General features: G+C 45.2%; 1 protein-coding gene across 1 annotated transcript in view; it reads left to right on the top strand.

The window, feature by feature from the left end:
* Positions 1 to 25848, top strand: part of LOC124614112 (protein piccolo-like) — a 1087733-nt gene extending 1061885 nt beyond the window's left edge. The window contains 1 exon segment of the mRNA XM_047142918.1: positions 20392 to 25848. Within this exon segment, the coding sequence (XP_046998874.1) occupies positions 20392 to 24549 (4158 nt within the window). The 3' untranslated portion in view covers positions 24550 to 25848.
* The last annotated feature ends 1017 nt before the right edge of the window (positions 25849 to 26865 follow it).

Below are 26865 nucleotides of genomic sequence, written 5' to 3'. Positions count from 1 at the left end.
CCTATGCGGTGTTTTAAGTGTTTGAGTTTTGGCCACATGTCGTCTCGCTGTACCCAGGACCCTCTCTGTGGTGACTGTGGACGTCCACTCCATGAGGGGAGTCCCTGTGTTCCCCCTCCTGTATGTGTAAATTGTCATGGTAGTCATTCTCCACGTTCAGCAGATTGCCGAGTCTATAAGAAAGAAAAAAAGATACAGGAGTATAAGTCTCTTGATCGTTTAAGCTACACAGAGGCCTGTAAGAAATATGCACGATTGCACCCTGTGTCCATGACATCTAGTTACGCCTTGGTTACATCTTCATCCCTTCCTTACCCCCATCCCGGACCCCTCTCCTTCCCCCCTCCCCTGCGGCTCCCACACCTTCTCCTCTGGGCGCTGCTCCCCCTCCCCAGCCGGAGAAGTGTCCCACTCCTTCGGCGTCTGCCGGTCAAGGGCGCCTCTCCCGGGATGCCCCTTCCCGGCACCTTCCAGGTCAAAGGTCTGCTGCAGCGCGGCGACCGCGAGAGCCGCGGTCTATCGGCCCCCAGGTCGCCCGGTCTCTTTCTGTTCCTGATCTTGCTGCAGCTGGCTCCATTATGCCACACAGCCCTCCTCGATCTCAGCCTGAAAAGAAGAAGAAACATAAGTCCCGGGACAAAGAACCTCTGGTGTCACCGGAGGTCCCTTCCCCGGCTTCACAACCGGATTCTGACCTGTCGTTTATGGATGTCGCCCCCTCCTTGTCGGTGACGGGTGGGGACCCGGCGGTATGACTGGATTTAGCGTGTTCAACCCTCATTTAAACCATCGTTCTGTGGTTCTCCAATGGAATTGTAATGGCTACTATCGTCACCTTCCGGAATTGAAATCCCTCCTTTCGTCCTACTCAGCAGCTTGTGTGGTTCTCCAGGAATCTCATTTTACTGATGCTCACTCACCGACCCTCCGTGGGTTCCGTGTTTTCTGTCGAAATCGGGTCGGACCCTTGCGGGCTTCTGGTGGCGTTTGTACGTTGGTCCGTACAGACATTGCTAGCACGTGGATTCCTCTCCAAACTACATTGGAAGCGGTTGCTGTTAGGGTCCACTTAGACTCTGCAGTCACAGTATGCAATCTTTATCTCCCTCCTGACAGGACTCTTACACCTGCTGCCTTAACCACCCTTCTTCAGCAACTTCCTCCTCCCTTCCTCCTCCTTGGGGATTTTAATGCTCATCATCCTTTGTGGGGCAGTGCCTTTCCATCTAGACGAGGTCTTCTTATAGACCAATTTATTGCAGACCACGACCTGTGCCTTCTTAATGATGGCTCCCCTACTCATTTCAGTGCTGGTCATGGTACCTTTTCTGCCATTGATCTTTCTCTTTCTTCTCCCTCTCTCCTCCCTTCATTACACTGGTCGCCACACGACGACCTTTGTGATAGTGACCATTTCCCGTTGATTATCACGCTCCCTTCCCGCTCCCCGATGGACAGGTTACCTCGTTGGTCTTTCCGCCGCGCCGATTGGCCTCTATATACTGCACAGGTCGAGTTTTCTCCCTCTTTGTCGGGTTGTATTGATGACGTCCTACGTGACGTGTCTGACGCGATTGTTCGCGCTGCTAACCTTGCTGTCCCGTGCTCATCTGGACAATTTCGTCGTTGGCAAGTCCCGTGGTGGAGTACGGCCATTGCCATTGCCATCCGTGATCGCCGTCGAGCTTTGCAACACTTCAAGAGGCACCCATCTGTAGCCAGCCTTTCTACCTTTAAGTGCCTTCGCGCTAAAGCCCGTTATTTAATCAAACAGAGCAAGCGGATATGTTAGGAACGATTCGTTTCTTCCCTTGGTTCCACTGTCCCTCTGTCACGGGTATGGGCTACACTTCGCTCTCTCCAAGGTTGCCATCGGCAGTCCACCCTCCCAGGCCTTCACCTCCCAGATGGCATTTGTACGGACCCATTAGTTCTCGCAGAACATCTTGCGACCCATTTTGCAGTGGCATCAGTGTTGGCCTCCTATCCAGCTGCTTTCCTTCATCAAAAACAGCAGGCTGAAGCTGTCACCTTATGTTTCACCCCTTGTGAGTCAGAATCTTACAACGAACCTTTTACTGAATGGGAATTTCTTTCTGCTCTATCTTCTTCTCATGATACAGCCCCTGGCCCAGATTCCATTCATAACCAGCTGCTTCAACATCTCAGTGCTCCACAACGGCACCATCTTCTTCGGGTGTTTAACTGTATCTGGCTCCAGGGTGACTTCCCTTCTCAGTGGAGGGATAGCATTGTGGTTCCTGTCCTTAAGCCTGGTCAGAACCCCCTATCTGTTGACAGCTATCAGCCAATTAGTTTGACCAATGTTGGTTGTAAGTTACTTGAACGGCTGGTAGCCCGTCGGCTCACTTGGGTCCTCGAATCTCGGGATCTATTGTCCCCTTACCAGTGTGGCTTTCGAGAGGGACGATCTCCAATCGATCATTTGCTTCGCTTGGAATCCGCAGTTCGGCAGGCTTTTTCCCAGCGCCGCCATTTGGTTGCAGTGTTTTTTGACCTTCGCAAGGCCTATGACACGGCCTGGCGCCATCACATCTTACTAACCCTTCATCAGTGGGGTCTTCGGGGCCCACTCCCGATTTTTATCCGCCAGTTCCTGATCCATCGGTCATTCAGAGTTCGAGTTGGTACTGCTTTTAGTTCTCCACGGACCCAGGAGACGGGCATCCCACAGGGTTCTGTCTTGAGTGTCCTTCTTTTCCTCATTGCTATCGATGGACTTGTGGCCTCTGTCGGTCCCTTGGTCGCCCCTGCCCTGTATGTGGATGATTTCTGCATTTGGGTTAGTTCCTCCTCGATGCCATCTGCAGAACGGCAGCTCCAGGTAGCTATACGGCGTGCCTCTGCATGGACCCTCTCACACGGGTTTCAATTCTCTCCTTTAAAATCGCGGGTGGTCCACTTCTGTCGCCGTACTACGGTCCACCCTGATCCAGAGCTCTATCTCGCTGCACAAAGATTGCCTGTGGTTCCACAGTTTCGTTTCCTAGGTCTTCTTTTCGACAACAAGCTCACTTGGCTGCCCCATATCAGACTCCTGAAGGTAGGATGTTTCCGTAAACTCAATGTCCTTCGCTTCCTTGCCCACTCCTCTTGGGGTGCGGACCGTTCCCTCCTCCTCCGTCTTTATCGTGCTCTAGTTCTGTCACGTTTGGACTATGGTTGTCAAGTTTATGGTTCAGCTGCTCCTTCCACGCTGCACGTGCTGGATCCAGTCCACCATCGTGGTATCCGTTTGGCCACCGGTGCCTTCCCTACTAGCCCTGTTGATAGTCTCCTGGTTGAAGCTGGGATCCCCCCCCTTTCTGTTCGGCGGTCCCAGCTTCTGGTGTCTTATGCCCTTACTATCCGTTCTTCTCCCGCTCATCCTTCCTATTCTATCCTATTCCCAGACCATGGACGTCGCCCGCCTGACTCCCGCCCTCAGGCGGGTTTACCGGTTGGGCTGCGCCTTGCGTCTCTTAACCGTGATTTTCGGCTTACTTCTTTGTCCTGTCTTCCTCGCTCCCTCCCCTCCACCCCTCCTTGGTTAGTTCCTCGGCCTCGAATTCGGATGGATCTCCGCCGCGGTCCGAAAGATTCCATCCCCCCGGTGGTGTTCCGTTCCTTTTTCCGCCAAATTTTATGGGAGTTTCGGGATGCTGTTGTTTTTTACACTGATGGCTCTAAATCTGCTGATCATGTTGGGTATGCCTTCACGTCCTTTGTTGGAACGGAAAATCATCTACTGCCACCCTCATGTGGGGTGTTTACTGCGAATTGATGGCAATTTCCCGGGCCCTTACCTTTATTAAACAATCCCAACACAACCGCGTTTTGTTATGTACGGACTCGATGAGTGGCCTTCTTGCTATTGACCGGTGTTTTTCGCGCCATCCCTTGGTCTCTGCCATCCATGACCATCTCGCTGATCTTCACCGTGCTGCTTGTTCCATTGACTTCCTATGGGTCCCGGGCCATGTGGGTATCCCGGGTAATGAGCTCGCTGATCGTTTGGCTGGGGGAGCAGTTACTTACCCCCCGTTTTCTGTAACCCCTCCTGCAGCGGATTTACGGCTTCACATCAAATCCCACTTTGCACAGTCATGGGCCAATTCTTGGGAGGCTACTCCACTGTCTAATAAACTTCGTGCCATTAAGGTGAATCCAGGCCCATGGCGTTCTTCCTTTAGCCTCTCCTGCAAGGACTCGACCACACTGTGTCGTCTCCGCATTAGCCATACCAGGCTGACCCATGGTTTCCTTTTGCGTGATGAGCCACCCCCGCTATGTGGTTGTGGAGCCTTCCAGTCAGTGGCCCACATTTTGGTTGAATGCCCCCTTCTTTTGGCTCTGCGTGCTAAGTACAGACTTCCCCACACTTTACCTTTGATGTTGGCTGACGATTCCCGGATGGTCTCTCTGGTTCTAGGTTTCCTCCGGGAGAGTGGTTTTTATTCTCAGTTTTAAAGTTTTTAATCTCCCTCTGGTGTTGGGGCAGGGCGGTGAGTGTTTGGGTGTCTCCCACTGTAGGCAGTGTTCAGAGATTCCCGATTCACCTCCCTGACCGGAATCCTCTTTTCTTTCCCTTTTACTCTGTTTTTACCCCTTCTTTTTAAGGCTTGGTTAGTTTTTCTATTCCCATACGTACTTTCTGCATTATAGCAGTTGTACCTTTTAAGTCGCAGGTGGTCTTGCCTATGCTGCTTCAGCATAGTGTTGGGTTCGTTCTCTTGCCAACTTCCCTCATTTGTTTTTACTAATGACAACGTGACTGCCCTTTTACGTTTCCCCTTTTTCCGTTTTATTTTTCTGACTATACTGAGATGTCCCGTTAGCAGAATGGAGTCTATTTGAAACAAGGGACTGATGACCTTGCTGTTTGGTCCCTTTAACCTCAAACAACCAACCAACCAACCAACCAACCAAGTATGGTGGGTCTGACACACCGGTGTCAATGTGTTCTTTTTTCCATTTCCAGGAGTGTAGATGTAGTTTGTTCCTTTTTCTGCCAAACCCTATTTTCTATTTTAGAGGTAGCACTCTGTTTAATAGTAGCTGCTCAACACCTTGACTACACTGTAACAAGGGTGGGGTGGGGGGGAGGAGGAGGGGGAGGGGAGGAATCCTGTTGCATGCAGTGCACCAGGGACACCCACTTATTGCTGTACCTACTTATCTCTTCTAGTTTTTAAAGAAAATTCAATGATGCCCATTACATTTTTAACTTCCCACTTTTTCTGTTCTGAATTTGCTGACTAGAAGACATTCTTCGCGCTATAACTGTCTTAGCCCTTCATCGGGAGACCCCTTGTCTGTTCTGACATACGTCTGACTTGACCCATACACTTCTGCATAAATTCTCAATTCTGTTAAAGCATTTGTGGTTTATAGTTTAATGTCATTATATTGACAGTTTAGAGAATTATAATTAAATATGAATTAAATACTAAAATGTTCTTGTATTTGTTTGTAAATGATGTGGTTATTCAGATGGCAGCAGCTCACTGCCAACTTGATTGCAAGACCATACTGTGGATGATGTGTCTGTGATTTTGAGTTGGTTGGAGTATTAGTATTAAAACTGTGCGAGGATCACTTCACAACTGTGATTTTTATCAGATTAATATAAGGAATATACACACATATTTGAGAGGGCAAGTGATTGTCTGTGGTCTGCCTGAAGGCATTTGGGTGAAGCGACTTAGGAAAATGTAAATTACGATGGCTGAGCATAGCATGAGCCTCAGTCTTCTTGAATCTGAATTGTGTCTTTTGTTAACACACTATCATCTCATCTAGTATCTTATCGTAGGACTTCTTATACTTATTGTACAGTCCCCTTTAGTTATACATATATGAACCATGGACCTTGCCGTTGGTGGGGAGGCTTGCGTGCCTCAGCGATACAGGTAGCCATACTGTAGGTGCAACCACAACGGAGGGGTATCTGTTGAGAGGCCAGACAAACGCGTGGTTCCTGAAGAGGGGCAGCAGCCTTTTCAGTAGTTGCAGGGGCAACTTTCTGGATGATTGACTGATCTGGCCTTGTAACAATAACCAAAACGGCCTTGCTATGCTGGTACTGTGAATGGTTGAAAGCAAGGGGAAACTACAGCCGTAATTTTTCCCAAGGGCATGCAGCTTTACTGTATGGTTAATGATGATGGCGTCCTCTTGGGTAAAATATTCCAGAGGTAAAATAGTCCCCCATTCGGATATCCGTGCGGGGACTATTCAAGAGGACGTCGTTACCAGGAGAAAGATAACTGGCGTTCTATGGATCAGAGCATGGAATGTCAGATCCCTTAATCGGGTAGGTAGGTTAGAAAATTTAAAAATGGAAATAGATAGGTTAAAGTTAGGTATAGTGGGAATTAGTGAAGTTCGGTGGCAGGAGGAACAAGACTTTTGGTCAGGCGAATACAGGGTTATAAGTACAAAATCAAATAGGGGTAATGCAGGAGTAGGTTTAATAATGAATAAGAAAATAGGAATTCAGGTAAACTACTACAAACAGCATAGTGAACGCATTATTGTGGCCAAGATAGACACTAAGCCCATGCCTACTACAGTAGTATAAGTTCATATGCCATCTAGCTCTGCAGATGACGAAGAAATTGAAGAAATGTATGATGAAATAAAGGAAATTATTCAGATTGTGAAGGGAGACGAAAATTTAATAGTCGTGGATGACTGGAATTCGGTAGTAGGAAAAGGGAGAGAAGGAAAGGTAGTAGGTGAATATGGATTGGGGGTAAGAAATGAGAGGAAGCCGCCTGGTAGAATTTTGTGCAGAGCATAACTTAATCATAGCTAACACTTGGTTCAAGAATCATGAAAGAAGGTTGTACACATGGAAGAACCCTGGAGATACTAAAAGGTATCAGATAGATTATATAATGGTAAGACAGATATTTAGGATCCAGGTTTTAAATTGTAAGACATTTCCAGGGGCAGATGTGGACTCTGACCACAATCTATTGGTTATGAACTGTAAATTAAATCTGAAGAAACTGCAGAAAGGTGGGAATTTAAGAAGATTGGACCTGGACAAACTGAAAGAACCAGAGGTTGTACAGAGTTTCAGGTAGAGCATAAGGGAACAACTGACAGGAATGGGGGAAAGATATACAGAAGAAGAAGAATTGGGTAGCTTTGAGGGATGAAGTAGTGAAGGCAGCAGACGAACAAGTAGGTAAAAAGACGAGGGCTAGTAGAAATCCTTGGGTAACAGAAGAGATATTGAATTTAATTGATGAAAGGAGAAAATATAAAAATGATGTAAATGAAGCAGGCAAAAAGGAATACAAACGTCTCAAAAATGAGATTGACAGGAAGTGCAAAAAGGCTAAGCAGGGATGGCTAGAGGGCAAATGTAAGGATGTAGAGGCTTATCTCACTAGGGGTCAGATAGATACTGCCTACAGGAAAATTAGAGAGACCTTTGGAGAAAAGAGAACCACTTGCATGAATATCAAGAGCTCAGATGGAAACCCAGTTCTAAGCAAAGAAGGGAAAGCAGAAAGGTGGAAGGAGTATATAGAGGGTCTATACAAGGGCGATGTACTTGAGGACAATATTATGGAAATGGAAGAGGATGTAGATGAAGATGAAATGGGAGATGAGATACTGCGTGAAGAGTTTGACAGAGCACTGAAAGACCTGAGTCGAAACAAGGCCCCGGGAGTAGACAACATTTCATTAGAACTACTGATGGCCTTGGGAGAGCCAGTCCTGACAGAACTCTACCATGTGGCGAGCAAGATGTATGAGACAGGCGAAATACCCTCAGACTTCAAGAAGAATATAATTATTCCAATCCCAAAGAAAGCAGGTGTTGACATGTGAAAATTACCGAACTATCAGTTTAATAAGTCACGGCTGCAAAATACTAACGCTAATTCTTTACAGACAAATGGAAAAACTAGTAGAAGCCGACCTTGTGTAAGATCAGTTTGGGTTCCGTGGAAATATTGGAACACGTGAGGCAATACTGACTCTACAGCTTATCTTAGAAGCTAGATTAAGGAAAGGCAAACCTACGTTTCTAGCATTTGTAGACTTAGAGAAAGCTTTTGACAATGTTGACTGGAATACTCTTTCAAATTCTGAAGGTGGCAGGGATAAAATATAGGGAGCGAAAGGCTATTTGCAATTTGTATAAAAACCAAATGGCAGTTATAAGAGTTGAGGGGCATGAAAGGGAAGCAGTGGTTGGGAAGGGAGCGAGACAGGGTTGTAGCCTCTCCCCTATGTTATTCAATCTGTATATTGAGCAAGCAGTGAAGGAAACAAAAGAAAAATTTGGAGTAGCTATTAAAATCCATGGAGAAGAAATAAAAACTTTGAGGTTTGCCGATGACATTGTAATTCTGTCAGAGACAGCAAAGGACTTGGAAGAGCAGTTGAACGGAATGGATGATGTCTTCAAGGGAGGATATAAGATGAACATCAACAAAAGCAAAATGAGGATAATGGAATGTAGTCAAATTAAGTCAGGTGATGTTGATGGTATTAGATTAGGAAATCAGACACTTAACGTAGTAAAGGAGTTTTGCTATTTGTGGAGCAAAATAACTGATGATGGTCGAAGTAGAGAGGATATAAAACGTAGACTGGCAATGGCAAAGAAAGCGTTTCTGAAGAAGAGAAATTTGTTAACATTGAGTATAGATTTGTCAGGAAGTCATTTCTGAAAGTATTTGTATGGAGTGTAGCCATATATGGAAGTGAAACATGGACAATAAATAGTTTAGACAAGAAGAGAATAGAAGCTTTTGACATATGGTGCTACAGAAGAATGCTGAAGATTAGATGGGTAGATCACATAACTAATGAGGTGTTGAATAGGATTGGGGAGAAGAGAAGTTTGTGGCACAACTTGACTAGAAGAAGGAATCGGTTGGTAGGACATGTTCTGAGGAATCAAGGGATCACCAATTTAGTAAAGGAGGGCAGTGTGGAGGGTAGGGATTGTAGAGGGAGACCAGGAGATGAATACACCAAGCAGATTCAGAAGGATGTAGATTGCAGTAGGTACTGGGAGATGAAGCTTGCACAGGATAGAGTAGCATGGAGAGCTGCATCAAACCAGTCTGAGGAATGAAGACCACAACAACAAGAACTTATGGATAAATTTACCTTAGTCACATAGAAATAACTCACTGCACGCACATACTACACGCACATGCAGTTGACATTAGGACAATCACTGTGCTTAGACACCTCTACCACATCTTCATGCCGTCTTATCCACCGACAAGAAGAGTCCTTTCCCGTCTGGTGATCGGGATGCTGAACTAGGGAGAAAAAGATGGTACATTTATATTATGCACTACCTATCTTGGATGTAAGATTTTCATATAAAATCATTCCATTATAATTCTATATTTTAATGTACATGTGTTCTAGAAGGCATATTTTTAGCTACTCTGTCCGAAGTTCCCTAATCTTAGATTATGAGTGTGCATTAAAAGGTGAATTGCTTGACAATTCTTTAAGTAAAAATTGCATCCCCCCCTGCGGGTTCGGGGGTAACAATAGGCCCGCGGTAGTCCTGCCTGTCGTACGAGGCGACTAAAAGGAGTCTCAAACGTTTCGGCCTTATGTGATGGTCCCCTCTCGGGTTTGACCTCCATCTATCTAAATTATTCCGAAGAGCGAGCCAATTGGGGAAGGGCACCTTACATGGTGCACTGTATCCTTCGTGCAATTAGACCTATAGCCGTCTTTCTCGTCGTTGCAATGGTGTCCCGCTCGTTTTCGATCTCTTGGGCGATTACCACGCTGCACTCTGCAGTGTTTCTTTTAACTGTGACGACGACCTTGGCCATTTTTGCACCTAAGATCCAGCACGGTAGCCAGTCCGTTGTGGTGGGGTCGCCATGTACCCTCTTGGTTGTAGCCCCCTGACAACACAGGGATCGCTCTACTGATGCCTGCGTCGTTCACTCCCCACGTATGCCAAGGAGTAGATGCCCATCTCCCTGGGGCATCAGGACTCCCGGCAATGGCCATCCTGCCAGGTGGCCTTTGCTGTGGCTGGGTGGCGCCTGTGGGGAGGGCCCTTGGTCGGAGTAGGTGGCATCAGGGCGGATGACCCGCAATGAAGCGTGGTACATCATCTCTCGCTGGCGGCCAGCCGCCAGCAGTCTCTAAGCGTTCTCGGGCTCAATTTAATGCTGAAAAGTACAATCCGAAAACGTTCCCCTCTCTGGCCACGCCGTGGGAGGAACGTAAATCTCAGGATGGCAGTAGCACTTATTCGCCCCGATTCTTAGTTTGTACGAGAGCTGATGGGGAGTCTTTTCTCTCAACAAAGCCTCAGTTCTTCGTCGAGCATTTAGAGGACAAGTTTGGGGAGGTGGAGGGCTTGTCAAAAATGCGCTCTGGATCGGTCCTGATCCAAACGGCATCCTCTGCCCAGTCACGACGGTTACTTGCTTGTGACAAGTTGGGGGATGTTGCTGTTACGATCACACCGCATAAGAGTTTAAATATGGTCCAGGGAGTTATTTACCATACGGACCTTCTTTTGCAGTCTGATGACGAGCTGCGCGCCAACTTAGAGCGCAGAGGTGTACATTTCGTCCGGCGCGTTCATCGGGGTCAGAAGGAAAATCAGATAGCTACCGGTTCCTTCATCTTGGCCTTCGAGGGTGATACGTTACCGGAAAAGGTCAAGGTGATGGTCTACCGATGTGACGTCAGTCCCTATATTCCTCCCCCGATGCGGTGCTTCAAGTGCTGGAAGTTTGGCCATATGTCTTCCCGCTGCACTTCCAGCCTCACATGTCGAGATTGCGGACGCCCGTCTCATCCCGATACTCCATGTGCCCCGCCTCCCATCTGTGTCAACTGCGGGGAGCACCATTCACCTTGCTCGCCAGACTGCAGAATCTTCCAGAAAGAACGCAAAATCATGGAATATAAGACCCTGGACCGACTGACTTATACTGAGGCCAAGCGGAAATACGACCGATTACATCCCGTGCGAATGACGTCATCCTACGCCGCCGCTACAACACCTGTGCTCGCCCCATCAGTTTCACGACTTCCAGCCAGCTCGATAACCAGTAAGACTCCTCCTGCCCCCTTGCCAGTGGGGGGCTCTACCCACCGGGTTGCTCCTGCGCCACCTACCTCAGGGGCAACACCATCCCCCCCATCAGGGACGTCCGTCCCTGCTTCTAAGCCGGAGTAGTGTCCAACTTCTTCGGCTTCTCACGCTCGCAAGGGGTCCCTCGGGTCCCTCCCTTCCCAGGTTTCCACCAGTGGGAAGGCTGACGACTGCCAGTTTCGTAAGTGCCCGCAATCAGCTGGTCGACGGGCTTCACGATCCTCCTCAGTCCCGGAGACTGAATCGGTGAAGCCCTCCCAGCCAGTTAAACCCAAGGAGCAGCGTGAGAAATCAAAGAAGAAGAGCTCTAAGCCCAAGGAACTCGCGGTGGCAGCCACCCCACCGCCACCTTACAGCTCTGCGTCTGAGGACGAGGTGGAGATCCTGGCGTCCGCTGAGGACCTAGAACTCGCCGGTCCCTCAGACGCCATGGATAACACTAGCACGGGTGCTCAATCGGAGGCAGCAGGTGACCCAGCGGCGTAATCTGCCTTCCCCGTCCCGTCACGCCTTTCTCAGCCATGGACAATACCATCCTCCAGTGGAACTGCAGCGGTTTCTTCCACCATCTCGCTGAGCTCTGCCAACTTATCAGCCTTCACCCTTTCCTCTGCATTGCTCTGCCGCCCTCCGTGGCTATCGGGGTTATTATAAGAACCGAGCAGCCTATGAAAGGGTGTCTGGTGGCGTCTGCATATATGTCCTTGACACTCTGCACAGCGAGTCTGTCCCTCTCCAGACGCCTCGTGTGCAGTCTTTACATCCCACCGGATGGTGATGTCTCGCAGCTTGTCCTGGCTGCACTGGTCGCCCAATTGCCGCCACCTTTCTTGCTATTGGGCGACTTCAACGCCCATAACCCTCTGTGGGGTGGGTCAGTGGCAACAGGTCGAGGCGCCATCGTTGAGCATTTATTGTCGCAGCTCGATCTCTCGCTGTTAAATGATGGTGCCTTCACACACTTCAGTGTGGCGCATGGCACCTACTCCGCCATTGACCTTTCCATCTGTAGCCATAGCCTCTTACCGTCTGTCCAATGGAGTGTGCATGACGACCTGTGTGGTAGTGACCACTTTCCGATCTTTTTGTCACTACCACAGCGCCACTGTTCTGGGTGCCCTAGCAGATGGGCTCTGAATAAGGCTGACTGGGACTTGTTTTCCTCCACTGCCGCTTTTGAGCCTCTCTCTACCGATGACATTGATGCGGTGGTTCAATCGGTCACCACCGGCATCGTTACTGTTGCCGAATCTGCCATTCCCCATTCCTGTGGGTCCCCTCGGCGGAAGGCTGTGCCTTGGTGGTCGCCTGAGATCGCTGAAGCGATTAAAGATCGCCGGCGGGCGCTCCAGCGTCACAAGCGACATCCCTCCTTAGCCCACCTTATCGCCTTCAAACGGCTGCGTGCGCGGGCCCGCCTCCTTATCCGCCAGGGCGAGAAGGAGTGCTGGGAGCGGTATGTGTCCACGATTGGCCTCCATGTCACTCCCTCGCAGGTCTGGGCCAAGATTCGACGCGTCTACGGCTATCGGACCCCTGCCAGCGTCCCTGCGCTCTCACTGAATGGAGCCGTTTGTACCGACTCCGACGTCATTGCAAATCGCTTAGCAGAGCATTTTGCTATGAGTTCCGCTTCTGCGAATTACCCCCAGGCCTTCCGCTCCATTAAAGAGCGGCTGGAACGTCGGAGCCTTTCGTTTCGCAGCAACCACCCGGAATCTTACAATGCTCCATTCAGTGAGTGGGAATTTCGCAGTGCCCTAGCTGCTTGCCCTGATACCGCTCCTGGGCCAGATGGCATCCACTGTCAGATGCTGAAACACCTTTCAGTGGACTGCCAGCGGCGCCTTCTCGATCTTTACAACCGTCTTTGGGTCGAGGGGGAGTTTCCGTCGCAATGGCGGGAAGGCATTGTCATCCCCGTTTTGAAGCCTGGAAAGAACCCTCTGGAGGTGGACAGCTACCGTCCCATTAGCCTCACCAACGTTCTTTGCAAGTTGCTTGAACGGATGGTGAGCCGGCGCTTGAATTGGGTACTGGAGTCTAGGGGCCTTCTGGCTCCATCTCAGGGTGGGTTCCGTAAAGGCCGCTCCGCCGCCGACAATCTGGTGAGCCTGGAGTCGGCCATCCGTACTGCCTTTTCCCGCCGTCAGCACCTGGTCGCTGTCTTTTTCGACATGCGGAAGGCGTACGATACGACGTGGCGTCATCACATTCTTTCTACGCTCCATGGATGGGGTCATCGGGGTCCTCTGCCGATTTTTATCCGCAATTTTCTGTCGTGTCGTACCTTCCGCGTGCAAGTCGCGGCCTCGTATAGTTCCTCCCACGTCCAGGAGAACGGTGTGCCACAGGGTTCCGTTTTAAGTGTCTGTCTGTTTTTAATAGCCATTAACGGTCTTGCTGCGGCCGTGGGAAACTCTTGTCTCCGCTTCCCTGTATGCTGACGACTTCTGCTTTTATTACAGCTCTCCCAGCATTGCAGCTGTTGAACGTCAGCTACAGGGCGCTATCCGTAAGGCGCAGTCTTGGGCTGTAGCCCATGGGTTTCAGTTTTCGGCAGCCAAGACCCGCGTTATGCATTTCTGCCGGCGCCGAACAGTCCATCCTGAGCCGCGGCTTTATCTTGCCGACGAACTCCTTGCTGTGGTGGAGACCCACAGGTTTTTGGGGGTGGTTTTCGATGCCCGGTTGACTTGGCTGCCTCATATCCGGCAGCTTAAACAGACGTGTTGGCGGCATCTAAACGCTCTGAGATGCTTGAGCCACACCCGCTGGGGCGCCGACCGCTTTACCCTGTTGCGGCTCTACCAGGCGTTAATCCAGTCCAGTCTGGATTATGGGAGCCTGGCTTATGGCTCAGCATCCCCATCTGCGTTACAGGTGCTGGACCCAATTCTCCACAGCGGGATACGCCTTGCCACTGGTGCTTTCCGCACCAGCCCCGTGGACAGCGTACTAGTGGAGGCAGGTGTACCTCCCCTGCGGTTCCGACGCCAACGTTTGCTGGCCGCTTATGCTGCCCATGTTCTAAGCTCGCCCGGGCATCCAAATTATCGTCTCCTGTTCCCACGATCGGTCGTCCATCTGCCAGATCGTCGGCCCTGGTCTGGTTGTACAATAGCGGTCCGCGTCAAAGAGCTTCTCTCTGGGCTTCAGGTTTTCACTGTTCCACCTACTTTCCGGGCTACTTTGCATACACCCCCATGGTGTGTTCGTCGCCCTTGCCTTCGGCTGGACCTGGCACAGGGCCCGAAGGACTCAGTCCCTCCAGAGGCCTTCCGCCGCCGCTTTTATTCTATCCTGGCCACGTATCAGGGCTCTGGTATTGTCTACACTGACGGTTCGATGGTTGCTGGTCGTGTCGGGTATGCGCTCACTCTAGGGGACCGTTCCGAACAACGTTCCTTGCCGGATGGCTGCAGCGTTTACACTGCTGAACTGGTCGCCATCTTTCGTGCCCTAGAGTATATCCGCTCCTGCTCAGGTGAGTCCTTCGTTATCTGTAGCGATTCCCTGAGCGGTTTACGAGCTCTCGACCAGTGTTTCCCTCGTTCTCGTTTGGTGATGGCTATCCACGAGTCTCTGCATACTCTCGCCTGTTGCGGCCGCTCTGTGGTCTTTGTGTGGACTCCCGGTCATGTCTGTATCCCGGGTAACGAACATGTTGACCGCCTGGCGAAAGAGGCCACCAGCAAGCCATCTCTGGACCTTGGCCTCCCTGAGACTGATTTGCGGGCAGTCTTCCACCGCAAAATCTTGGCGCTATGGGACAAGGAATGGCGCGAACTGACAATGTCCAATAAACTCCGTGCTGTCAAGGAGACGACGGCTGTGTGGCGGTCATCCCTGCGAGCCACTCGCAGGGACTCGGTAGTTCTTTGCCGGCTCCGCATTGGCCACTCCCGGCTGACACACAGTTATTTACTGCGCAGGGAGGACCCTCCTGTATGTCGCTGCGGGGCGGCTTTGACAGTGGCCCACATTCTGTTGGCCTGCCCCCTTTTAGCTGTGGTCAGGCAGACATTTGCGCTGCCTGATACGCTCCCTGCCCTTTTAACAGACGACTCCGCTATGGCTGACTTAGTTTTACGTTTTATTCGGGCAGGGGGATTTTATCATTTAATCTGAGTGTTTCTGTTTTATTTTATTGTTTTGTGTTGATTCTGGCCTTTGGCCTATGATTTTACACTGATTTTTTAATGTGTTTCTAAGTGGTTGGCTTTTCCTTTTTTATTTCTATGGTCGGCCAACCACCGTCATTCTCTATGTGGTTTTCGTTCGTTTTGTCTTGTCTTTGTCTCAGTCTCTCCTGTTCTGTATCGTCTGTGATCTCTTCTGTTCCTCGTTTTTATTCTCTGTGGGTGTTCTTTGTCTTTGGAAAAGGGACCGATGACCATAGTAGTCTGGTCCCTTTAATCCACCAACCAACCAACCAAAAATTGCATCTTTTATATCCTTGGGCATACTATTAAACAACTGTAATTCCCTATAGAAAATACTGCTTACAAGTAATTTTTGTCTTTCCTGGTATTTGAGAGTCGGAATGGCATTTGTTCTGAATGCATAAAGTGTTCCACTTAATATTCTTATGACCCTTTGGTGTAGTTCGAAAATTTCCATTTTGTGCAGTAGATTGCCATAAAAGAATCCCATAGTTATGAATAAAGTATAAATAGGAATTGTTTATCACCCCAAGGCAGTGGCTGTTACGCACGGTTGTTCGCCATCAAAGAGTATAACATGCTAATGATATTTTCTCTGCCAATATCTTGAAGTTCATTCCATGCCAATTGACTGTCAGTGTTCATCCCAAAAAATTTGTTTGCTACCGTCTATAGATTTATCATATATTCTTAATAACGATCATTTTCTGTCTAAATAGAAATTATTATTTTTCTTAGTACTAAATGCTAACTCATTACACATTGTTCAGTTATGCACATCCCTAAAGGATCCATTTGCCATCTGTCAGCAGTTTTATTAATTCATCAGTGACTTTAATGTTACTCTCATTAATAAAGATAATTTTCTCAATGTCTTAATTTATCTGTAACGTATTGATGGATACAGGGTAACAGAGGAAGAATGGTTAGTATTAAAGGATATGACAAGAACGGCCATTCAAAGCAAATTGTAGTAAACATGGGCTCTAAAATGCATGTCTTAAAAATTGAGGACTTCAGTTGGAGGAATGATCCATAGTAGCAAAGGTGAAAAAGTTCTTATAGGTCTTATAAACATTTAGAATACCCATGTACTAGACATTTATGCTTCGAATGATCATTTATCATATTTCTGAATATTGACTATTCCTCCCAAGTCACCTTGTACACAGGGTGATTCACGAAGGTATGCAAATATTTTAATATGTTATTCTACAAGTAAAACTAAAGAAAAAAGTTCATATAAACATAGGCCGCAAATGTTTAGTTACGGAGCTATGGCTAATAATATTTTGCCTGAAATTTATAGTAACTTCATTAATATGAAACTGTTGCAAAACTGTAAGAGATTGAAGTAAAGGGTGCAGAAAAATTCCTGCTTCCAGTTACAGTAAAAGATAATTTATTTATCACATGACCGGTTTCGGGCTGGTGCCCTTCCTCAGGTGTTCATACATTCATGTACATGTTAATATTGCTGGGGATCAATAAAGATGAAGCACCATTGTTAAAATTACTCTGTGGTGATAGTTTTTCTACTTAGGTGCACAGTTGTCGTCTTTCTCACATCCATATTTCAGATTTATAAAATTTAGCTGTATATATCACTGTTGCAACGTGCACTTGTTAAATACAGTTTTACATACAGACATGTAGGCTTTGGTCAAAGAACTTAGATGTAGGGGGTGTACAGATGTTGCTCATACAGGAGCATATAGCTTATAGTCAAAGAACTTAGCCATAGGAAGTACAAGGATGTTACACATATAGGAACTTAAAAAGCTATTCTAAATTGCCAAGTTTTTGATCCACATTATGAAATTATTTATCCACATTTTTGTCAGAATGTGGATCAAGGAAGTAAAATGATGTGATTTCATACATATAAAGTTCTCGGACAGAAATGTGGATAAAAAAATTCATAATGTGGATCAAAAAACTTCGCAATTTAGAATAGCTCCTTAAGTTTATGTATGTGCAACATCCTTGCACTACCAATTTCTATGTTCTTTGATCATAGCCTACATGTTTGCAAACACAGTGTATTTCACAAGTTCACAGTGCAGTAGTGAAATATGCAGCTAAATTTTATGAAATTGAATTATGGATATGGAAAAAAAGTGCAGCTAAGTGTAATTATGATGCTTCATCTTTATTGATCTCCAGCAATATAAACTTGTACATGAATGCATAAACACCTGAGGATGGGCACAAGCCTCAAAACCAGTCATGTGATGAATAAATAATCTTTTATTGTGACTGGTGGTGGAAATTTTTCTACAGAGTTAAACTGCATCCACTACAGATCACGTTGAAGTAAACCACGAATTCCATTTATTTTGTTGTTATTGATCTGGTGAATCTAACAAAGCATGCCTCAGATGTCTGCAGTAGTTTTCCAGAACATCCAGAGAAGCAAAGTAGTAATTTTGTAAAAATTTTAATTCATCAACTGCTTGGCCCAATTTGTGTTTTAAGTTACAGACAATTGCACAAAGTTTTCGACAGAAATTGTAGAGAATTTAATTTTGGAAAAGTGATGGTAATAAGTTAACTGAAACTGTATGACTGTCAGATAATCTGTGGTTTCACTTAAATGCACTGTTAGGTTCTTTCACCGAACAATACAGGTAACTAACTTGTTTCAAGGTCAGGAAATGACTGAAATAGCTCCCTAATGGTTGCCAACAATGAAACAACTCCCCAATGGTTGCCAACAATGAAACAACTCCCCAATGGTTGCCAACAATGAAACAACTCCCCAATGGTTGCCAACAATGAAACAACTCCCCAATGGTTGCCAACAATGAAACAACTCCCCAATGGTTGCCAACAATGAAACAACTCCCCAATGGTTGCCAACAATGAAACAACTCCCCAATGGTTGCCAACAATGAAACAACTCCCCAATGGTTGCCAACAATGAAACAACTCCCCAATGGTTGCCAACAATGAAACAACTCCCCAATGGTTGCCAACAATGAAACAACTCCCCAATGGTTGCCAACAATGAAACAACTCCCCAATGGTTGCCAACAATGAAACAACTCCCCAATGGTTGCCAACAATGAAACAACTCCCCAATGGTTGCCAACAATGAAACAACTCCCCAATGGTTGCCAACAATGAAACAACTCCCCAATGGTTGCCAACAATGAAACAACTCCCCAATGGTTGCCAACAATGAAACAACTCCCCAATGGTTGCCAACAATGAAACAACTCCCCAATGGTTGCCAACAATGAAACAACTCCCCAATGGTTGCCAACAATGAAACAACTCCCCAATGGTTGCCAACAATGAAACAACTCCCCAATGGTTGCCAACAATGAAACAACTCCCCAATGGTTGCCAACAATGAAACAACTCCCCAATGGTTGCCAACAATGAAACAACTCCCCAATGGTTGCCAACAATGAAACAACTCCCCAATGGTTGCCAACAATGAAACAACTCCCCAATGGTTGCCAACAATGAAACAACTCCCCAATGGTTGCCAACAATGAAACAACTCCCCAATGGTTGCCAACAATGAAACAACTCCCCAATGGTTGCCAACAATGAAACAACTCCCCAATGGTTGCCAACAATGAAACAACTCCCCAATGGTTGCCAACAATGAAGTAAACATTTCTACATTCTTGATGGAAAGTAAACAAATGTAATTGTGTAATAATCTTTGCTTCTCTGAATGTTCTGGAAACCACCTGCTGATACACATCTGGGACATATTAGATTCACGAGACCCATAAGAAATTGTGCTTTGCTTTAACCTCATACAGTTTTACGCTCGCTTTATATGAGCGAAGTTGCTAAATTTCAGGCAAAATGTTATTAGCCGTAACTTCGTAACTAAATATTTGCAGACCTAAGTTTATATGAACTTGTTTCTTTAGTTTTACTTGTAGAGTAACATATTAATGTATTTGCATATCTTCGTGAATCACCCCAGTATATTCTAGTGAGAAACACCTATGTTAATATTTCAGAGTCTTGACTTCTTTACCAAGAATTTAGCATCATCTGAAGTGTTGGCTCTCTACCTTCAGTAATCTATTTTCTAGATGTGACTGGAACAAATTGTTAGTTACTCTCTTCATACTTCATGTACTTTGTTTGTTTAGAAGCATTTTATGGTAAAAACTGTCATGAGCTTTGGCTAAACCAAAAATATATATTTGTAAGCCTTGAATAAGTCAAAAATGTATGCCTGTAATGGTCATCCATGTCAGGTGCTTTAAATACTATTCTAACTTTTCTCGTCAGTACTGCTGTATTATTACCTCAGAAGCAAAACTGCCTTATGAAATCGATTTTATGATGATATTTTCACCAATCACTGTCATAGATACATAGCCCTCAAAGCTCCACTCGGTTGAGCGGGATGTGATGTGCCAAGTAGATTGATGCTGCAATTTGCTTGACTTGTGCATCATGTTTTTCAACAGAAAGATTTAAATTATGAAAGGAACTTCCATTTTGGCACTTGCATCATTAATCAGTGTGTACACTTCATTAGGCAAGATTCTTAATAGTTCTTAACTAGTATCAGCAGCACTGTTGCATTTAGAACATGTTTACTTTTGAAGCATGTCAACAGATAGGGTTATGTAGAAAATGTATCACTTTTGTCGCAAAAATACTCCTGTGCAAGAAACTTAAATTCAAGAGTTGTGCCGAAAAGCTTCAGAATAGGATGCTTCAATCAGAGTGATATGTAGAATGAGAAAGGTTGAATTATGTGCGGATACTTCCGTTTCAAATATGTTTGACACATTTAAGGATGAAGGCAAAGAAGGGTTTTTAATCTATTGGCCACCCCTGTTCCTATGCACTGTTACCCTTGACTTGTTTGATTAGAGTTCTACTGCATAGATGCCTGGTTTTGGAAGGTGTCATGATTTTGTGTGTGTGTGTGTGTGTGTGTGTGTGTGTGTGTGTGTGTTTTTTTTTGTTTTTTTTTTTTTTTTGGGGGGGGGGGTTCTGAAAGAAAAGCTGGCTTTGCTCCTTCCATCCAGAACATACGATTATCATATTTATATCAAAGATATTCATCTCCTCTGTAAATTATAGCATTTTAAACATTCGTTTTGTTTCTTGCAGGTTTGCCCAGAATCCACGCAGTTGAATCTCGAAGAAAAACCTGAAGATATATTTGACATGGAATCCAGACTTAATCCTGATGCAAAAGAATTTGTACCATCGCCGACACATTCAAAGCCTTCATTTGAGGATACGATTATTTCTCACTCACCATCAGGAAAAATATTGCCGTTTGATAATGTAGAAGTTCCTAGTATGGCGCAGTTCCAGCAAGAGGCACGTCTGCGCCCAGGAGAGGTATCGGAAGAGGATGCTCTATCAAACAGTGCGTACTTACCAGACATTCAGTCAGATATTCTTAATGGTGGCAGTGTTATGGATGATATTATAAAAAAGAAATATGGAGAGTCAGAATTTAAATTAACTGAACAAAATCTGGCTGCCTTTACCAGTAACAATCCATTTGAGGTTTCTGAAGTGTCATCAACAAAAGCAGTATACGGTGACGAATCGGCTGCTAGCTTCACGACATCTACCTCTGACATCTTGCAGAAAAATTTGGGTACAAGTGCTTCTAATGTGGAAGGGTCTTTTGTGGAAACTGATTTTGTGGCTTCAGAAACATCTAGTGTTAAGCAGTCTGAAGATTTTCTTGGATTTGAAGCTTCAAGGGAATTTACAGAATTCAAAAAGGGGCTGGATGATTCGTTGCCTACGGACTACTCACCAGCTGAGGAAACTGGTGCAATATCATTTGAACTTCAGAAAGATATTGCTCCAACAATGGAAGAATGTCCAGAAAGGGTGAAACTAACTGATGACTTGATCAATCCTTTCAGCCACGAGCAACCAATAGCAGAAATGCCAATGGAAGAGAGTGAGCAAATTACAGCGAATGAGCGAACTGATCTGCTTAATGAATCCTTTGAACATGGACCTGATTTTACACTGGAGGAATATGAGTTAAGTTCACCTCTTAACCCATGTGCTCCTGTTTTTGATTATAAAAACATGGAGGATAATACAGATGTCCCCAAAGCTGGTGAAGCAAATGAAAATGTGGATATTGTGGAGCAGAAGCCTACTGAAGTTTCATCAGATCTTGCATCTGGTGCTCCTATTTCTCAAATAATTTCTTCAGAATCGCCGATCAAACTACTAGATACGGTGAAAACAGAGCTGACAGAGTTAGATAAAGATACACTTTCCTCTGAGCATGAGAGAGCTTTGTTGGCTGAAGCTGATAGTGAACTATCAGAGAGTAGGTCCTGTGAGCAATTGGAAGAGTACTTAAGCAAAAGCAATCAGAATGAAAAATCTGAAAAAGATCTATTTTTGCAGTACTCAGATGAAAGTTTGAATTTCAATCAGCCATCAACGGAAATTGCAGAGAAACCTAATTTTATGGAGAAATCAGTTAAGTTGGAAGAAGAAATTCATGAGAAGCAAAGTGATCACATGGTAGATACAGAATTCTTGGATGAAGTGCATGAAACACGTTCAGATCTCATGAAAGAATTTGAGAACAGAACAATGGAGCTTAATGAACCATTTAGCACTGAAGGTGAAGTTCTACAAAACCCCAATCTGGATCCCCTGGAGGAGCTTCGGAAGGGCACTGCTGAGCCCCTGGAGGAGCTTCGGAAGGGCACTGCTGAGCCCCTGGAGGAGCTTCGGAAGGACGCTGCTGAGCCCCTGGAGGAGCTTCGGAAGGACGCTGCTGAGCCCCTGGAGGAGCTTCGGAAGGACGCTGCTGAGCCCCTGGAGGAGCTTCGGAAGGACGCTGCTGAGCCCCTGGAGGAGCTTCGGAAGGACGCTGCTGAGCCCCTGGAGGAGCTTCGGAAGGACGCTGCTGAGCCCCTGGAGGAGCTTCGGAAGGACGCTGCTGAGCCCCTGGAGGAGCTTCGGAAGGACGCTGCTGAGCCCCTGGAGGAGCTTCGGAAGGACGCTGCTGAGCCCCTGGAGGAGCTTCGGAAGGACGCTGCTGAGCCCCTGGAGGAGCTTCGGAAGGACGCTGCTGAGCCCCTGGAGGAGCTTCGGAAGGACGCTGCTGAGCCCCTGGAGGAGCTTCGGAAGGACGCTGCTGAGCCCCTGGAGGAGCTTCGGAAGGACGCTGCTGAGCCCCTGGAGGAGCTTCGGAAGGACGCTGCTGAGCCCGCCAAGGTTGTGGATGAGCTGCATGGAGAAGACCATGATCTGATGGAAGATGTTAATGAGGCAGGAGATACAAAAGTGGAGAAGTTGGACACAATTACAGGTTTAACTGATATTCGTGATATTGAGACAGCTTCATTCCAAAAAGACACAATGAAACTAAATGGAGTTGAGTCACCAGAATTAAACAATGAAATGCATACTGTACAGAATATAACACTAGAAAATAGGTTATCATTTGAGACAGCTTCTCCTCCAGCTGAAGCAGTTCAGAACCAAGAGCCTTCACCATCTGCAGAGCAAACAATTGGTGATATCTGTGTGCCTGATCTTCATGGTGTACCAGAAGCACTGCGGGTGTGTGTGTATCCCATGCCTGTTGAACAAAGTAGTATGAAAGATGATGTTGAATTAATTTCTCCTTCATTTGAGAGTCAAGAAGAAAAACGAGAAGCTTTGGAGAAAGACAACATTCATGGAACAGATTTTTCCACAGCGTTGAAGCTAGAATCACTTTCAGGAGAACAAAGAGATATGGTTGAAACAACGTTAAATGAAGTAAGTAATAAAACTGAATTGGAAGAACTAAATGATCTGACTAGTAATGCTGACAAAGATGTTGTAGTTTTGGAGGAACTACAGTCTCAACTCAACTATGTTGGTATTGAAACTGAAACTGAAATTGCAGAGAAGGCTGAGGAAACCGCTGAAAAGACATTTGAAAAGAAAGATATTTCTATTGTTGAACAGTCGACAGAAAAGCTTGAAGCCCTTGATGAAAAAGCTGTTAGTGATGAAACTTTGAAACTCTCTGATGCGGACTTCTCTGATAAAAATATTTCAGGTACAGCTGCTGAGAAGGGTGAGCCTGATAAAGAGGCCCACAAAGCAGGAGATGGGGAGGACGAAGTACTAATGATTACAAAGACACCACCTCCAACACCAACCCCAGAATCGCAGACTGAACTTACTAAGGATGCATCGGAGATGAAGGCAGAATCAACAGTGTCTGCTGTAGCTGTTGCTTCAGCAGCTGTGGCAGGTGCAGCAGCTACAACTACTGCTATAACCTCAAGGAAAGAACCAGCTCTGAAAAAGCAGACACCACTCTCTAAAGATGTGAAAAAGACACTTGTAGCCAAAGATTCAGACAAGATGAAACCCAGTACTAAAGCTCCTGTCAGACAGTCTCCAGGGACTGCAAAAGCTCCAACAAAGACATCACCGACTTCACCAACAAAGGCATCAGTACCATCGACACCTCGCACATCTACTCCAAAGAGAACTCAGGTTGCTCCTCCTGCAGCAAAGACTACAGCAAAAACTACTACTATTACTACAACCACAAGTGCAAAGTCCTTGTCAAGACCAACTTCAAATGTACCAAGTAAGCCAACTTCTCTTGCTACCCAAAAACAATCTTCAACAACAACAGGAAAAGTCCCTACATCTTCCATTGCACCTAAACCTAGTTCGAAGACTGCTTTGTCATCGACAACCAAACCATCACAAACAGTAAGAGCAGCAAGTGCACCAAAGCCGCGGGTCCCAAGTGCAACTACCACAACGGCAACAAAGAATCCGTTAGCCAATGGTGATGTAAAAAGTGCAGAAGTAAAGAAGACTTCTGTTGCCACATCAAAAATTGCACCAAGGACACATACTGCACCATCACGAACCACAACTGTCTCGAAATCTGCTGGAACCACTACTGCTGCAAGTGTACCTAAAACTGGTGTTCAAGCAAGGACTTCATTGACTATGCGTCCTGGTATGACAAATGGTATTGCTCAAAAGCCAAGGGTTACGTCAAGTACTACTCAGTCTCCAAGATCTGCCACTAATCATCAGACAGCTACAGAAAAGCAGCACAAAGAGACAGCAAACAAACACATTTCGTCACGTCGTATAGGCACAGCTCCATCAAAGACATCACCTGCAAAAGCAGGAGTAAAGAAATCGCCGCAAACTGCAAAAGGAGGAAAGACACCACCTACAGCCAATGGATCTCCACTCATCAGTACAGGAACGGGAGAAGAGAAGAAAAAAGACCCACTTTTGTGAAAGTAGTGGGTTTGGAATGAAGGTGCTGCAGTTTTGGGCCTTTGTTGTAAAGCTTTTAACATGTATGTAATTGTGTTGTTAAACCGTAAAAAAAAAAGTATCTTCGTATAGTTCTGAGAAACTTCACACGTATATCTCAATATTCCAAAAGATATGGATACTATTCGTGTGGTGAACTAAAAAACTTGAAACTATTTTTCCAGATGTAGAATATTACGTATCAATACAAATAGCTTCTGAAGTTGTTTGCTTATTTGGCCGAAGTGTTTCTAAATTTTTGTTGCTGTGCTGATTTTTCTCTTTGTGTCTCTGTGAAGATATAGTAACAATAGCACTTGGTCAGTTATTGGGAAATTTTGAGCCTAATCGCTCAGAAAGTTTGCTGTCGTTGCTATTAAATATTTGAATGTTGGCTTTTCTTACAAACTGCACATGTGAGTTTGTTTTAAAGACTGTAAATTTGTGTGCAAAATGCCTGAAAGGGAGAGCAAATATTTGATATAAAAGGCTGAACAAAACTTTTTCCAGGTATGCTTCGGCAAACATATTGTCTGGTGGGTACCTTGTTTACTTGGTGTCATCACTGACACTGCATTCTTAATATGCACAATGTGATAATTCTGTGTTTTTTGTAATGCCACAATTTTAATTTATATTTATGATGCTTTTTATTGATGGCATTTCTCTTTTGTGCTAATAGAGTTGTACTTAAATTTGTTGTTTTATTTAGAATTTTCGGGTGTCTGTGTACTAGACTTTAAATTATTTTAAGTAAAATGCAAGATATTTTAAGTCATAGCTGTACTGATTCTAAATTATGGCTACTTTTACATTACTGTCTTGGTTTGTCAAAGTGTAATGTAAAGCATTCTGTGATGTTTAATAGAGCATCCTGCTGCATGGTAACGAAGAGTCCATCTTTGTTTTCAATTGTAGCATCTGTTGATACTGCATATGTTCGTCATTTATTGATGAGAATATGTTTGAATAGCTGATGCTGCACTATAATTTATTCAGTGCAGGTGAGTTTGTGGACTGATATTGTTAATAAGTATTTCATATTGAGAGAAGATGGCTACTTGTGACAGCTAAGCTTTGATATCCCAGATTTATACATTGCATTACTGTGGCTTGAGGGCCACTGGGTTATTTATGGCAACTGGTGATTAAATCGTTACTCGTGCAGTGATAGCTGGTTGTAGATCCTCATATTATCTCTGTACAAGACTTTTATATGTGGCAATATTTCTCTACAAATGCAAAATTTAATATAATGTAATAAAGTTTTTATAAAAATTAGTGGACTTTTCATTATTGTCAAAGATCTTCCTCGCCAACACAGCTTGTACAAATTAAAAATCAAATTGAATTTGTCTGGAAGCAGTTCATATTTGATATAATTTTCATGGAAGAGGTGTTGAGATAGTGGGCACATTGAAGTGCATTGTACAATAGCCAGAAACCATGAAATGTGAATAAGATACCATTCCTAGCACACGGCAATGAAATTTTCTTGTTAGACCATGTGAAATTTCATCATTCTATATAAGTTCCTGGAGATAAGAATTGTTTATGTAGAAAGTTTTTTTTTTCTGGATGACAGCTTCAGTGGTTTGCTAGGGAATGGAGGCGGAGGTAATTGGAGTTGGCAAGAATAACAAATGCAATCTCACCGATTTTGAGAGTGGTGGGAGATCAATTTTCGTAAAAAGCTAAGATATATTTGACGCCTCCAGAGCTTGCTGGATGCGGTCCACTGATGTCAGTACACAGAATTTCCAGGGGTTTACTCGGTAAAATAGAATGTAAATCTGTTTTTGTGGATAAATTCTGAGGTTTTGATTTTTGACATATGACACGTTTTCAGTTCCCTGTAAATTTTTCTTCTCATATTGCTAAAATAACAGTATGTGCTGAGCTTTGCCAAACACTTTTTCGTCCCATAATGGCCCCAAACTAAGCGTGTGTGCCAAATCAAATTACGTTCAGACTCTTTGGGAACGCATGCACACCAGTTAGTAGCATTTGGATGTCGTCGATAAAATAATACATCATTGTGTAACTTGTAATACTTAGTCAAAGGATGATTGTGTTTTTCTACCAGTAACGTTATTATCTTATACCAGTGAGGATCAGATTTTTGTAATTTAGCCAGGTTTCTGCACATATCAATATAATATTGGTGATACTGCTTGTCTTGCATTAAGAGAATCCTATAGTCATTTATATTTTCTAAGTCGCTGTTGGTTTCATTCATACGTTGTGGAAGTCTAGACAAAGCGTTGGCAATGGTGTTGTCCTTACCTTTTATGTACT

Source organism: Schistocerca americana, chromosome 1 (assembly GCF_021461395.2).
Source record: "Schistocerca americana isolate TAMUIC-IGC-003095 chromosome 1, iqSchAmer2.1, whole genome shotgun sequence".
NCBI classification, from domain to species: Eukaryota; Metazoa; Arthropoda; class Insecta; order Orthoptera; family Acrididae; genus Schistocerca; species Schistocerca americana.
This window is presented reverse-complemented; position numbering and strand designations above follow the sequence as displayed.